Raw genomic sequence first — 13,016 nt, forward strand, 5'->3', positions numbered from 1 at the left:
GGGCTCATGCAATCCTTCCACCTCAGCCTCCCAAGTAGCCGGACTACAGGTGTGAGCAATCACTCCTGGCTAATTTTATTATTTGTGGAGATGAGGTCTCACTATGTTGCCCAGGCTGGTCTCAAACTCCTGGGCTCAAGAGATCCACTTGTCTCAGCCACTCAAAGTGTTGGGATTACAGGTATGAGCCATTGTGCCCAGCCAAAAGGCTATTAAATGATCATGAAGTTGTAATCTTCAAGGAATGCAAAGGAAATGATCCCTTAATTTAAAATAGATAAACATTAGTAAGCTAAGTGTGTCTTTACCCTTTCTCTGCTCTAAATTTTAAGTCCACCCAGGTGGAGCCCCATTACTTTTGGTCTTTGTAACAAGCAATAAAATAATGGCATTTAAAAGCCACATATCCACACTATTAAATGCCTAGGCAACATTGGGTAGCTTAGATAATTTAGGGTTGCACAACACATTAGGTGGAAGCTCAGCAGGCAATCATAAATTAAGTAAAATCAATTCAAGTAGGTGTTTAAATGAAGTCCAAAATGCTAAAAGAAATTCAGCTTAAAAAAGTAATTACAATGGAAGATAAAGTCTGACAAGAAAAATTCTAATTACTTTGTCGTCATTTGCAAACTTTATCCCCATCCAAGGCAATCACATGTTTTTCATTAGGTACACAGGAAATAATGCTGCATTCACACAATTCTGCCTGTATGCCAGTTGGGTAAGATTTTATATACTGCCAAAATAAATGCTGATAATCTAATAAACTCTAGGTACTTGTTTTTAGAGTTTCCTAAGTATATTCAGTCACTAAACACCAGAATTTAAATAGAAGTAATTTATCCAGGTATTCAATCATGTGACAGACCAATTATAGTGAAACCTGTACCAATCTTTGGTCTTCAAGGATCCATTTACCTTGCTTTCAGTTTCTAAAAGGTGAATAATTTTCAACAATCTCAGAGTTCTTTCCATTGTATTTCTGAATTACCATATGAAAAAACCTAGACTTTCAATTTGTAAATCTAGGATCATGTCATTCCTCTGTTTAAAATCTTCAAGTATTGTTAGATTTGGAATAAAATCCAAATTTCTCATTATGGCCTACAAGTCTGCATTATTAGGCCTTTGCCAGCCTTTCCCCCTTGGCCATGATTCTCCAGCCACACCTTCTTTCAATACAGGAAAAACATGCTAAACTCTTCCCTGCCTCAGAGCTTTGATGCTACATTCCTTTCCCTCTGCCATACACGGCTTCTCCTCCTACTCTCTTCTTTGAGGTCTCAGCATAAACTACACGTTTTCAGAAAGCCCTGGCCACCCTATCTAAAATAGGGGACCTATTTTAGGTCCCCCTGCTCCCATTCAATTCCTTCACACCCTTTCACAATTTATTATTTACGTGATTACTGTGTGCTACCCCCACTCTCTGTTGTACTATAATTTATGTGAAGGCAGGAATGGAGTTGCTTACCGCTGTATACCTAGTCTGGTGTCTGGAATAGACTAGGTGATCAGGAAATAAAAGAACTGAATAAATAAACAGCCAAAGCACATTCTTTGAAGCAGAATGACAAGTAAACATGTATCTTTTTACAGTCATGTCACATAGTAATGTTTGGTCAGTGACAGACCACATATATGAAGCCTAGATGTGTGGTAGGCTGTACCACCTACATTTGTGTAAGTATACTCTATGTTGTTTGTACAATGACAAAATTGCCTAATGATGCATTTCTTTTTTTTTTTTTTTTTTTTTTTTTTGAGATGGAGTCTTGCTCTGTCACCCAGGCTGGAGTGCAGTGGCACGATCTTGGCTAACTGTAAGCTCCGCCTCCTGGGTTCATGCCATTCTCCCACCTCAGCCTCATGAGTAGCTGGGACTACAGGTGCCCGCCACCATGCCCAGCTAATTTTGCTTTTATATTTTTAGTAGAGATGGGGTTTCACCGTGTTAGTCATGATGGTCTCGATCTCCTGACCTTGTGATCCGCCCGCCTCAGCCTCCCAAACTGCTGAGATTACAGGTGTGAGCCACCACGCCCAGCCATGATGCATTTCTTAAAACCCCATAGTTAAGTTACATGTGATGCATTTACACATATAGTACATAGACATAGTCTTGAATTATACTGTGTCTCCTACATTTCTCAATTCTTTAGAGCTCGTCTGGAGGTTACTGTAGGAGGCAAAGCTACTCATATATCCTTAACTAAAGAACAGTCAGTCCTCCTCCAACTAAAAAGGTGGTATTTTCAGGGCCAAATCAGCCCTAAAGAGTCAATAGTCAGATTGCTCTAATATCTAAGGTTACCTGACTTCCCTCTGCTGTATTTTGTCCCTAAAGGCAGAGGCTCCATAGAATTTAGTATATTTCTATGTACCCAATAAACACATGGAAAATAATCTAAAAATGTTTAATGGATATGCATATAACATTAATAACAATGAGAAGTTTCTTAGTAACCTTTGAAGTATATGACTTTTTCCGTTTTGAGCCTGCTTTTTCATTCTTTCTTTTGCCTTTTCCATCTTCTTCTACTCTATCACCTTCTTCCTCACTGCTTGCATCTGCAGTATTTCCACCTTCTCCCTCAGTTTCTGAAGAGCTCTGTTGCTGAATTGCCTAAGAAATAATAAAATATTAGCTGATTACATTTTTGAAAAATAAGCAAAGAACAAACACTGAAAAGAACTACTCTGTTTTCATTTGAAAGGGTTCCGCTTACTCGGAAGATTTTCAAAAACAAAGGGCTGTCAAACTGAATTTTCCAATGGACACTTGATTTGAACCCTTCTGATTAAGAATTACATTTAATCCAAAATGCTACTGGAGTCAAAAAGAATTGTGACTTCAAGGTAACTATTAGTAGAAAGGACGTATAAGAAAGATTTGAAAAAGCGTTAAAACCAAAGAAATGAGATATAGCAAGTGACAAGGAAGTAAACCATTACCTGGTATCCAGTAAACTTTACTCCTGGGTTATTTTCTATTTCCCACAATCCTTCGTTAAATCCTTTCCGTTTGTTTGACTTTCCAAACTTGTCTTTGTACTCCTTATATGGAAAAAGGTCTTTGGGACCTAGAAATGCACTGCAGAGACATATTAGAAATAGAATTGACACACTGACCTTCAAAGGTAAGATACTTTAAATATCAGTATCAGTGAAGATGTCAGAGCATACTATAGCAAACAAATCTAAAGTACATATAAACCCTTCAAGTTAGGCACATATTACGAGGTGTTTCAGACACATACTTCAAGGCAGAAAAAATGGATAGCTGAGCATACAAGCCAGCCACCTGGATTGCGCTACTTTGATTTTACTTTTAAATTATCAATATCTTCATTTAAAAACCGATTTTTAGTTACATAAGTAGAATTAAATATGTCTACTTTGGCCACTTAAATCATCATCTTAAACTAAGATTTATCTATGTTAATCTTACCACAGGTAAGGGTTTTGTGAAATTCCCAGTAAAAATATAAATGCTAGAATAAAAAAAAGATTTTAACTCTCTATATAGTAATTCCCCACTTAACTGTGGTTTTGCCTTCTGTGGTTTTAGTTACCCATGGTCAACTGTGGTCCAATGGAAAATGAACAATTCATAGGTTTTAAATATTACACCCCTCTGAGTAGGCAATAAAATCTCACATCCACTCCATCCTGCCTGGGACATGAATCATCCCTTTGTCCAGCATATCCATCATATTTGCACTACCTTCCCACTACTTACTTAATAGCTATCTCTGTTATCAGATGGAAAAATCATAGTATATATAGGCTTCATACTATCCATGGTTTTAGGCATCCACTGGAGGTCTTGGAATGTATCCCCTACAGATAAAGGGGGCACTACTGTACCACGTTAGTATATTTATTCACTATTATTTCTTTCTTTTTTTTTCAGATAGAGTTTTGCTCTTGTTGCCCAGGCTGGAGTGCAATGGTATGATCTCGGCTTACTGCAACCTCCATCTCCCGGGTTCAAGGGATTCTCCTGCCTCAGCCTTCCAAGTATGGGATTACAGGCATGCTCCATCACATCTGACTATTTTGTATTTTTAGTAGAGACGGGGTTTCGCCACATTGGTCAGGCTGGTCTCGAACTCCTGACTTCAGGTGATCCGCCTGCCTCGGCCTCCCAAAGTGTTGGGATTACAGGCATGAGCCACCGTGCCCAGCCTATTATTTCTATAAATTAAAAAATCATTTTAGTGTTTAATGAGGCACTAAGAAAAAAATTAGAAGTGACAATGCAGATAGACTTTTATCCAATTTAAACCACATCCTAAATTAATCACAACCAAGAAAAAAAAAGAAGTTAGAACAAATTTTGAGCCTGGCTAATAGATCTGAGCATTCAAATCAGAGTCTTTAGCATTAGGCCACAGTTCTGGCTGACACCCCTAGAGCTTACTTCTCAAACTGAGATTCACACATTCCTTCATTCAACAAACATTGATTGAACATTTGTTAATACAATGTGCCAGGCACTATTCCAGAGGAGCTACAGGGAACAAAGAGACAAACATCTCTGTTTTCTTGGAGCACATGTTCTAGTGGCAGGGGTGGGGGTTTGGACAATAAAAAGATAACATATATAGTATGTGTGCTAAAAAAAATAAAGCAGAGAAGGATGGGAAGAATAGGAGATGGATTTTATAATTATAGATATACAGATCAAGGAAGGCAAAGGGAATAGCTAAGTAAAGACAAAGAAAGTGAAGGAACAACTCATGCAGCTACCTGGAGAAGAAAAGAACAAGTTGAAGAAAGAGCAAGTACAAGGTCCCTCAGGTGGGAGAGGAAGAGTGCCTCATAAGTTTGAGAAACAGAAGAAGTCAGTGTGGCTAGAGTGAAATGAGTGAAGGACAACCGGTGTGAGACAGGTTAACAGAGTGGGGGCACAGATTATTTAGGGCCTTGAAGGCCACTATAAAGGCTTTGAGTGAGATGGGAAGCCATTAAAGGTTCTGAGAAGAGAAGTGGCAATTTATGTCTTAATAGGATAACTTTGGCTGCTGTACTGAAAACAGACTGAAGACTTAGTTACTACAGTAGAAGCAGGGAGACTAATTAGAAGGCTTCTGAAGTAATGATGGTGACTTGAACCAGGGTGTAAGCAGTACTGTTGGTAAGAAGTGGTCAGATCCTGAATTCATTCTCAAGAAAGAGCATCAAGATTTGTTGATGGGCTGCATATGGCATATGTGAGAAAGGGTGGAGGAGTTGAGAATATCTCTAAGGTTTTTTTTTTTTTTTTGAGACGGAGTCTCACTTTGTCACCAGGCTGGAGTGCAGTGGCACGATGTCGGCTCACTGCAACTTCCGACTCCCTGGTTCAAGCGATTCTTCTGCCTCAGCCTCCTGAGGACCTGGGATTACAGGCACACGCCACCATACCCAGTTAATTTTTGTATTTTTGGTAGAGACGGGGTTTCACCATGTTGGCCAGGATGGTTTTGATCTCCTGACCTTGTGATCCGCCCACCTCAGCCTCCCAAAGTGCTGGGATTACAGCCATGAGCCACCACACCTGGCCATCTCCAAGGTTTTAGACTGAGAAATAAGAAGGAGTTGGTATTTACCGAAATGGAAATATTTTGGGGGGGAACAATATTTGGGGGCAAAAAACTCAGTTTTGAATGCTACATTTAAAATCCAGTTTAGACATCCAAGTGGAAATGTCAGGTAGCTGGAGAGAGGACTCTGGAGTACAGGGGAAAGGTGTAAGCTGGAGATGTAAATTTGGAAATTATCAGTAAAGAGAAGATACTGAAAGCTTTCAGACGAGAGGTTAACAGTTTACTATTGGTCTCTGTAAATTCCATTTTCTGCCTGGGTCTCAGGGTTGATCCCTCGCATTGTGCAGCTGATCAAAAACTTCAAGTTCATTAAAACTCCTGGGTAAGCTTTCTGACCCCAGAGCGGTTTAAGAAGCACCAAACTTTTAAGAAGCACCAACCTTTTCCTTATTGTTCACCTTTAATTGCTCAGTCAGCATGATTCTACCTCATTGAACCCAGAAATAATTTATTACATTACTGGCATCTTAATAAAAAAAAGTCAAAGTCTTGCTTGATAAACTGAACACAATAAATGGACTTTGTGTATGGCAACTTCACTTTTAGAAGAATTTGTCGTGAATTATTAGACTCTAGCTTTTGACCTTCCCCAGTCTTTGACTCTATGCTTTAGAAATAACTGTGGGCTAAGCTGCCTGGTATTCACATCAGCTACTTGATGCTAATCAGGGCTTGCCTATACTTATTTTTTTGGGCAGGGGAGAAAGGGTCTCTCACTGTAGCTTTGGCTTCCAGGCTCAAGTGATCCTCCCACCTCAGCCTCCTGAGTAGCTAGGACTACAGCCACCATGCCTGGCTAATGTTATTTTTTGTAGAGACGGGATCTCACTATATTGCCCAGGCTAGTCTCGAACTCCTGGGCTAAAATGATCCTCCAGCCTTGGCCTCCCAAAGTGCTGGTATTACAGGCATGAACCACTGCACTCACCTGCCTATACTGTAATAATGCCACAAGAGTCAGGGCTAATGGTCATTATTTTTTGATGAAAGAGTTAACAATTTTTGCCCTCTTTATTTTTATCTTGTCCCACTTTTGGATGTATGAGATGGACATCTTCCTGCTACAGGAAGCATTCTTTTATGAATAAATGATACATTTTTACTAGCATTCCGCAGGAATGACTTTAACTGACAACTGGCCATGTTAGCTACTGCCGGCAAGAGGGAGCCTGAATGAACTATTCTAAAGTTGTAATTTTTTGATAAACAACCCTGTTTTTTTCTGGATTATAGATAATTGTGTAAATCAAATCTCCTCTCAATTGGTTAATTGCTATATGTTTTAAAATTTTTTAAGCGTAGAAAAGAAAATACATTTTTTCAAAGCTAAATGCACTGAGGATGATATATTTTTCCATGTTAAGGGTTCCTTGAAAATTGTCTAGACTAAAACTACTGGGTTTATGTTAGAAGCAGAAGAACTTGAGGCTCCAGTCACCTACCTCAGAATCAGAACAGATTCAAAGTCATGTTCTGAGGAAAATTCTGGTCATGCCTAGGGTACTCCTTTAGCTGAACCAAACGTAGCCTTCTTGTTAAGCTCACCTCACTTTTCACATAACTCCCCTGCATCATTTAACTAATTTTAATTTAATTGATAGCTATTTTTTAAACACCTACCATGGGCCAGGCACTGTGTTAAGCACTGTGTAAGTAGAGTAAGAAACACTGACATAATTTCCGCCTTCAGAAAGGGTGAACATTCATACTTGCCAGGGCAAGTATAATCTCAGGTTCAGGGACACCCAATACTTAGTAATTAAGTTCAGTAGAATCAATGTTATGACAGGTTTTTTGAAGTTAATTCTCCCCCAGGTATTTTTAAATCTGCCTCTGGATGATCAAACCAGCAAAAAAATCACATATAGACTACTGTACAACCAGATCACTTGGAGATGGGTTCTAAAAAAATCAAACCAATGGTACAAAAATAAAATGGGGGCGGGAATAAGGAAAATGCAAAAATATGCATCATAAAGCCCTATACATTTATTATAGGTAAAACTTATTTCTAAGCTTTCTAGCAACCTCTCTTAAGGAGGAAAACATGATCAGTTGCATAGTCCATAATGTCTATTACATAAAAATAATACAAAAGTAAATAAAACTTCCTGAGAGAAATTACAATTATTTCTCTCATGAAAAAAAGTCTGTCTTGAGAGGCTTCTCCTAACTCTCTTTCAAGACAAGAATGAGGAAGATGTTGGGTGGCAGAGACAACAAGCTAAGAAAGTTCATGCTAGGCTCTACTAACGTTCAAATGAACATAAGTGATGACCCTGAATTTGAAGACTTAAAAATTTTGTGAGTTTTTAGCTTTTCTCCACATTTCCAATTTGTTCAATTTGTTTTTTGTTGTAAATAACCATATCCGTTCCCAGTGTGTCAAAGATTGCCAACTATTCCACAGTATTCATGCTCTTCTTTTTTCCTATACTGGATATTCCTTCCAATTTTTAAAGCAGGATACAGAGTTGCCCAGCTAGAGACTGTTTCTCAGCTTCCCTTGTAGCTAGATGTGGCCACATCACCAAGTTCTTGTCACTGGAATGAATGCAAGTGTAAATGATGTACAGTAAGTCCACATTTAATGTCGATAGGTTTTTGGAAACCGTGACAACACTGAACAAAAAGAAGTTAGTTGACAGCCTGCTGTCTGATGTTTCCTTTAAAGTCGCAGTTTCCAGGAACCTATCAACTTAAGTGAAGATCTACTGTATGTAACTTCCTGTCATTTCCTTACAAGGAACTACTTGTTCGTCACCTCTTCTCTTTCCTCCTTCCCACTGCCTGCAAGATGCACATGTGCTGCTGAGCCAGTTTTTTTGTTTTAGCGGTTAATGACAGGACAAGAAACAGAAGCAGCTCCGGTCCCTAGGGCAAAGCAGTCTACCCACCCCAATCTACCTGCCTACCTCTGAATTATTTCAAAAGAAAGAAATAAACTTCTATATCATTTGAGACATTGTATTTTTAGGTTCCTTTATTACATCAGTGTAGTCAGTACACCAACAAATACAGTTAGAAAACCTAAAAAAGGTGGTATATTTCCTTGAGGGCCCAACAAGGTGAAAGAGCCAGAGAGAATATAACTTTGTTCTGTGAAATATGAATGGAAAAAACTTCTCTGGAAGGGAAATATATAAGAGCAATAGAAGAAATTACTGGGAGTGGTACAGAAACCACTCTAGGACTTAAAAGTGTCCTAGAGGAGACTTGTGGGTGATGACCAACATTTAAGCAGAAACACAAATGACATTCAAAAGCAAAGATATGCTTTTAGTCATAAAGACTTCTATCATGAAAACTATTTACATTAACAAAAATACATTATTAACTTTGGCAATTTTATATAACTGATTATAATGATTTTAATAAGATGTAAGATGTCAGAGATCATCCATAACAATGTAGCGCAGCAGAGTCAGGTTAGAGCTGTTGAAACTATTTTTGCTAACTTACGTTTCATGGGTGCCAAAAAAGAAGATAGGATACTTGTTTGCTGGAGGCTTCACAGCGCCCTCTGGGAGTTCATCAATCTATGAAAGATAAATTTAGTTACTGAGTGAGTGGTTATCATAAATACAATGTGAGCATTGTTCTGATAATTTACTGCTAATTTCAAAATAAAATCAATCAAAACTCAGATAGTTTTTTAGAACTTTACAAAATGATTCTAAAGTTCCTATTTGGCCCACGACATGGAAGTCAACTCTAGGAATGGATTACAACTATTATAATAATTTATAAGCAGGAGCCAAAACTACTCATTTCTTTTGACTCAACAGAATTACTCCGGGGAATCTGTCCTAGTGAAAAATTAGAGTAACCAAAAAAAAAAAAAAAAAGAATACAAAAAGATGTACTTCTTTTGAGTAACAGTGAATACATATATGTCCCTAGAAACATAAATAATGCATAACAGAATTATAAAAACTTAACTTGATGAACTATTATGCAGTCATTAGAAGACATCATCTCTTGCCTGGACTACTACAAGTCTCTCTTCCCATCCATTTAAAGTAGAATTCCCTTTGAAAATGCACATCTGATTATGTCACTTCCTTACTTCAAATCTGTCTATAGCTTCTCATTGCTTACAGCATTCCTAGCTGTACATCTGACTCACTTATGGAGCTTTAAAAAAATAAAGATATTTCAGCCCTTCCTTCCTCAGATCTACCAATTCTTATTTATAGCTGAAGTTGAGAATCTCTGATAGGATAAAGTCAAAATTCCTTAGAATACTACATAATTACACATACATTATTCCTTAGAATGTTTCAAGAAAGGTTTTGACCAGTCTAAACTCCTGTCACTTTTCTCTCCTCATGCCATGATTCGGCAGTGTGAAACTGCATAGAGTTGTTTATAAGCATGCTATTTTATTTCATGTAGCCTTCTCTGATGGTTGAACTTCTCATCTTTCAGACATACAATGTTCAATTACAAAAGTGAGTATTTACAAGAAGAAAATAAACCACAACAAAACTGCCAGAACTTTTCTTCTGAGATGCCATCAGGCAAGTTCCCAGAAATGCTTACATAGAAATGCTTTCTGGTTATACCCCAGCTTCCCCTCTCTACCTCAAACATGACAACTCCCAGCATTCACAGGTGTCTAGCAAGTGGGGAACCCTGAAATTTAAGTTTCATTAGCTTCATTGTAAATCCACCTCTGTATGTCACTCTCTCAAAGCAAGATCTATGTACAAGTCTTGGGTACGACTCTGTCACTTATTGGCTGTGTGATCTTGGGCCAGTCACTCAACTGCAGTTTCTTTATCTCTTCACATATAACTACAGACACTCAGCATACAGGGTTGCTGTGAGCAAATGAATGGTAGTTTAGAATCTCTAGCACATACCAGTTGCTTAATAAATGCCAGGTAGTTGTTAACTGTTATTATTAGCTATCAGAGCCCCTAGAGAAAGAGCAGCTCTCCCCATGTGGCTTACAAAACCCTCCACTACCCACCTCTTATCAACTGACTTCTCTGAATTTCCCCCATTGTTCCTGTCTGCCCTGTAAAGCCACATGACATGGCTGTGTGCAGACACATTTTAAAAATCACTTCTTTTACTAAAAATGCAAAAAAGTAGCCGGACGTGATGGTGGGCACCTGTAGTCCCAGCTACTCAGGAGGCTGAGGCAGGAGAATGGCGTGAACCTGGGAGGCGGAGCTTACAGTGAGCCGAGATTGTGCCACTGCACTCCAGCCTGGATGACAGAGCAAGAATCCATCTCAAAAAAAAAAAAAAAAAAAAAAGGAAATAGACTGACCAAGCAGATGTAAGAATTCCAGAGCTTGAAGACTGGTCTTTTGAACTAGTCCAGGCAGACAAAAATAAAGGAAAAAGAATTATAAAAAATGAACAGTCTTTGAGAAATACGGAATTATATAAAATGACCAAAACAAAGAATTACTGACATTCCTAAGAGAGAATAAGAAAAAGGAAACAACCAGGAAAATATATTTGAGGAAATAATTCAAGAAAATTTCCCAAATCTTAGTAAAGAAGTAGACATCCAGATGCAAGAAATCCAGAGAATACTGGTAAAATATTATACAAAATGAACATCACCAAGGCATATAGTCACTAGACTGTCCAACATCAACTCTAAAGAAAAAAATATTGAAGGCAGCTAGAGAAAAAGGGCAGATTATGTAAAAAGGGAATCCCAGCAGGCTAACAGCAGATGTCTCAGCAGAAACCTTACAAGCCAGGAGAGACTGGTGGCCTATTTCCAGCATTCTAAAAAGAAAATAAATTCCAAACAAAAATTTCCTGCCAAACTAAATTTCATGAGCAGAAATAAAGGAGAAATAAAATATTTTCCAGACAAGCAAGTGCTAAAGGAATTCGTTACTACTAGACCAGCCTTAGAAGAGATCCTTAAGGAAGTTCTAAATACGGAAACAAAAGAATAATACCTGTTACCAAAAAAACACACTTGGGTACAGAGCCTGCAGACCCTATAAAGTAACCACACAATAGAAAGTACAAAACAACTGTATTAGTCTGTTCCTACATTGCTATAAAGAAGAACCCGAGACAGGGTAATTTATAAAGAAGAGAGGTTTAACTGGCTCATGGTTCTGCAGGCTGTACAGCAAGCATGGCTTCAGGGGACCTCAGGAAACTTACAATGCCTCAGGAAACTTACAATCATGGTGGAAGGTGAAGAGGAAGGAGGCACATCTTACATGTCCAGAGCAGGAGGAAGAGAGAAAAGGGGGAAGGTGCTACACACTTTTAAAGAAGATCTCATGAAAACTCACTCACTATCACAAGAACAGCAAAGAGGAAATCTAACCCCATGATCCATTCACCTCCCACCAGGCTCCTACTCCAACACTGGGATTATAATTTGACATGAGACAAATCAACATATGGGCAGGGACACAAATCAAACCATATCAGCAACCAACAATTTCATGACAGAATCAAAACCTTGCATATCAATAGTAACATTGAATGTAAATGGTCTAAATGACCCACTTAAAAGGCACAGAGTGGCAGGTTGGATAAGAAAACAAGACTTATCTGTCACCTGTCTTCCAGAGACCCATCTTAGATGTAACAACACCCATAAGCTCGAACTAAAGGTTTGGAAAAAGATCTACCATGTGAATGGAAAACATAAATGAGCAGAATTTGCTGTACTTAGATAAAACAGACTTTACGTCAACAACAGTTAAAAAAAGGACAAAGAAGGCTGAGCGTGGTGGCTCACCCCCGTAATCTCAACACTTTGGGAAGCCGAGGCAGGGGGATCACCCGAGGTCAGGAGATCGAGGCCAGCCTGGCCAAGATGGTGAAACCCTGTCTCTACTAAAAATCCAAAAAAATTAGCTGGGCGTGGTGGCGGATGCCTGTAATCCCAGCTACCTGGAAGGCTGAGACAGGAGAATTGCTTGAGCCCAGGAGGCGGAGGTTGCAGTGAGCCGAGACTGCACCACTGCACCTCCAGGCCTGGGTGGCAAAGTGAGACTCCATCTCAAGAAAAAAAAAAAAAAAAAAAGTATAAAGAAGGGCAGTACATCATGAAGAATTCAATTCAACAAGAAGGTTTTAACCATTCGAAATATGTACATGCCCAACATTGGAGCACTCAGATTCGTAAAATAAGTACTTCCAGACCAATGAAAAGACAGCCACACAATAATAGTGGGAAACTTCAACACCCCACTGACAGCACGACAGCATTAGATAGACCATCAAGGTAGAAAACTAACAAAGAAATTCTGGATTTAAACTCAACACTTGGACCTAATAGACAACCACAGAATATTCATCCTTCTCATCTGCACATAGAACATACTCCAAGATAGACCACATGCTTGGCCATAAAGCAAGTCTCAATAAACTAAAAAATAAAAGACAAAAAATCATATCAACCATACTCTCAGGCCA

The 13,016-nt window shown here is 38.7% G+C and overlaps 1 protein-coding gene across 6 annotated transcripts in view; it reads right to left on the reverse strand.

The window, feature by feature from the left end:
- HDGFL3 (HDGF like 3) overlaps positions 1-13,016 on the reverse strand; it is a 94,557-nt gene that overhangs the window by 42,244 nt on the left and 39,297 nt on the right. For all 6 annotated transcript variants that reach the window (XR_008671720.2, XR_008671719.2, XM_031002227.3 and 3 more), the window contains exons 2-4: positions 9,060-9,136; positions 2,959-3,097; positions 2,471-2,629 (exon numbers count right to left, since the gene is read on the reverse strand). Coding sequence is in view for 4 of the 6 variants with exons in the window: in XM_031002227.3 (XP_030858087.1) it covers positions 2,471-2,629; positions 2,959-3,097; positions 9,060-9,136 (375 nt within the window). In the remaining 2 variants the exon portion in view is untranslated. The remainder of the gene's footprint in view (positions 1-2,470; positions 2,630-2,958; positions 3,098-9,059; positions 9,137-13,016) is intronic.

Source organism: Gorilla gorilla, chromosome 16 (genome assembly GCF_029281585.2).
Source record: "Gorilla gorilla gorilla isolate KB3781 chromosome 16, NHGRI_mGorGor1-v2.1_pri, whole genome shotgun sequence".
Lineage (NCBI taxonomy): Eukaryota > Metazoa > Chordata > Mammalia > Primates > Hominidae > Gorilla > Gorilla gorilla.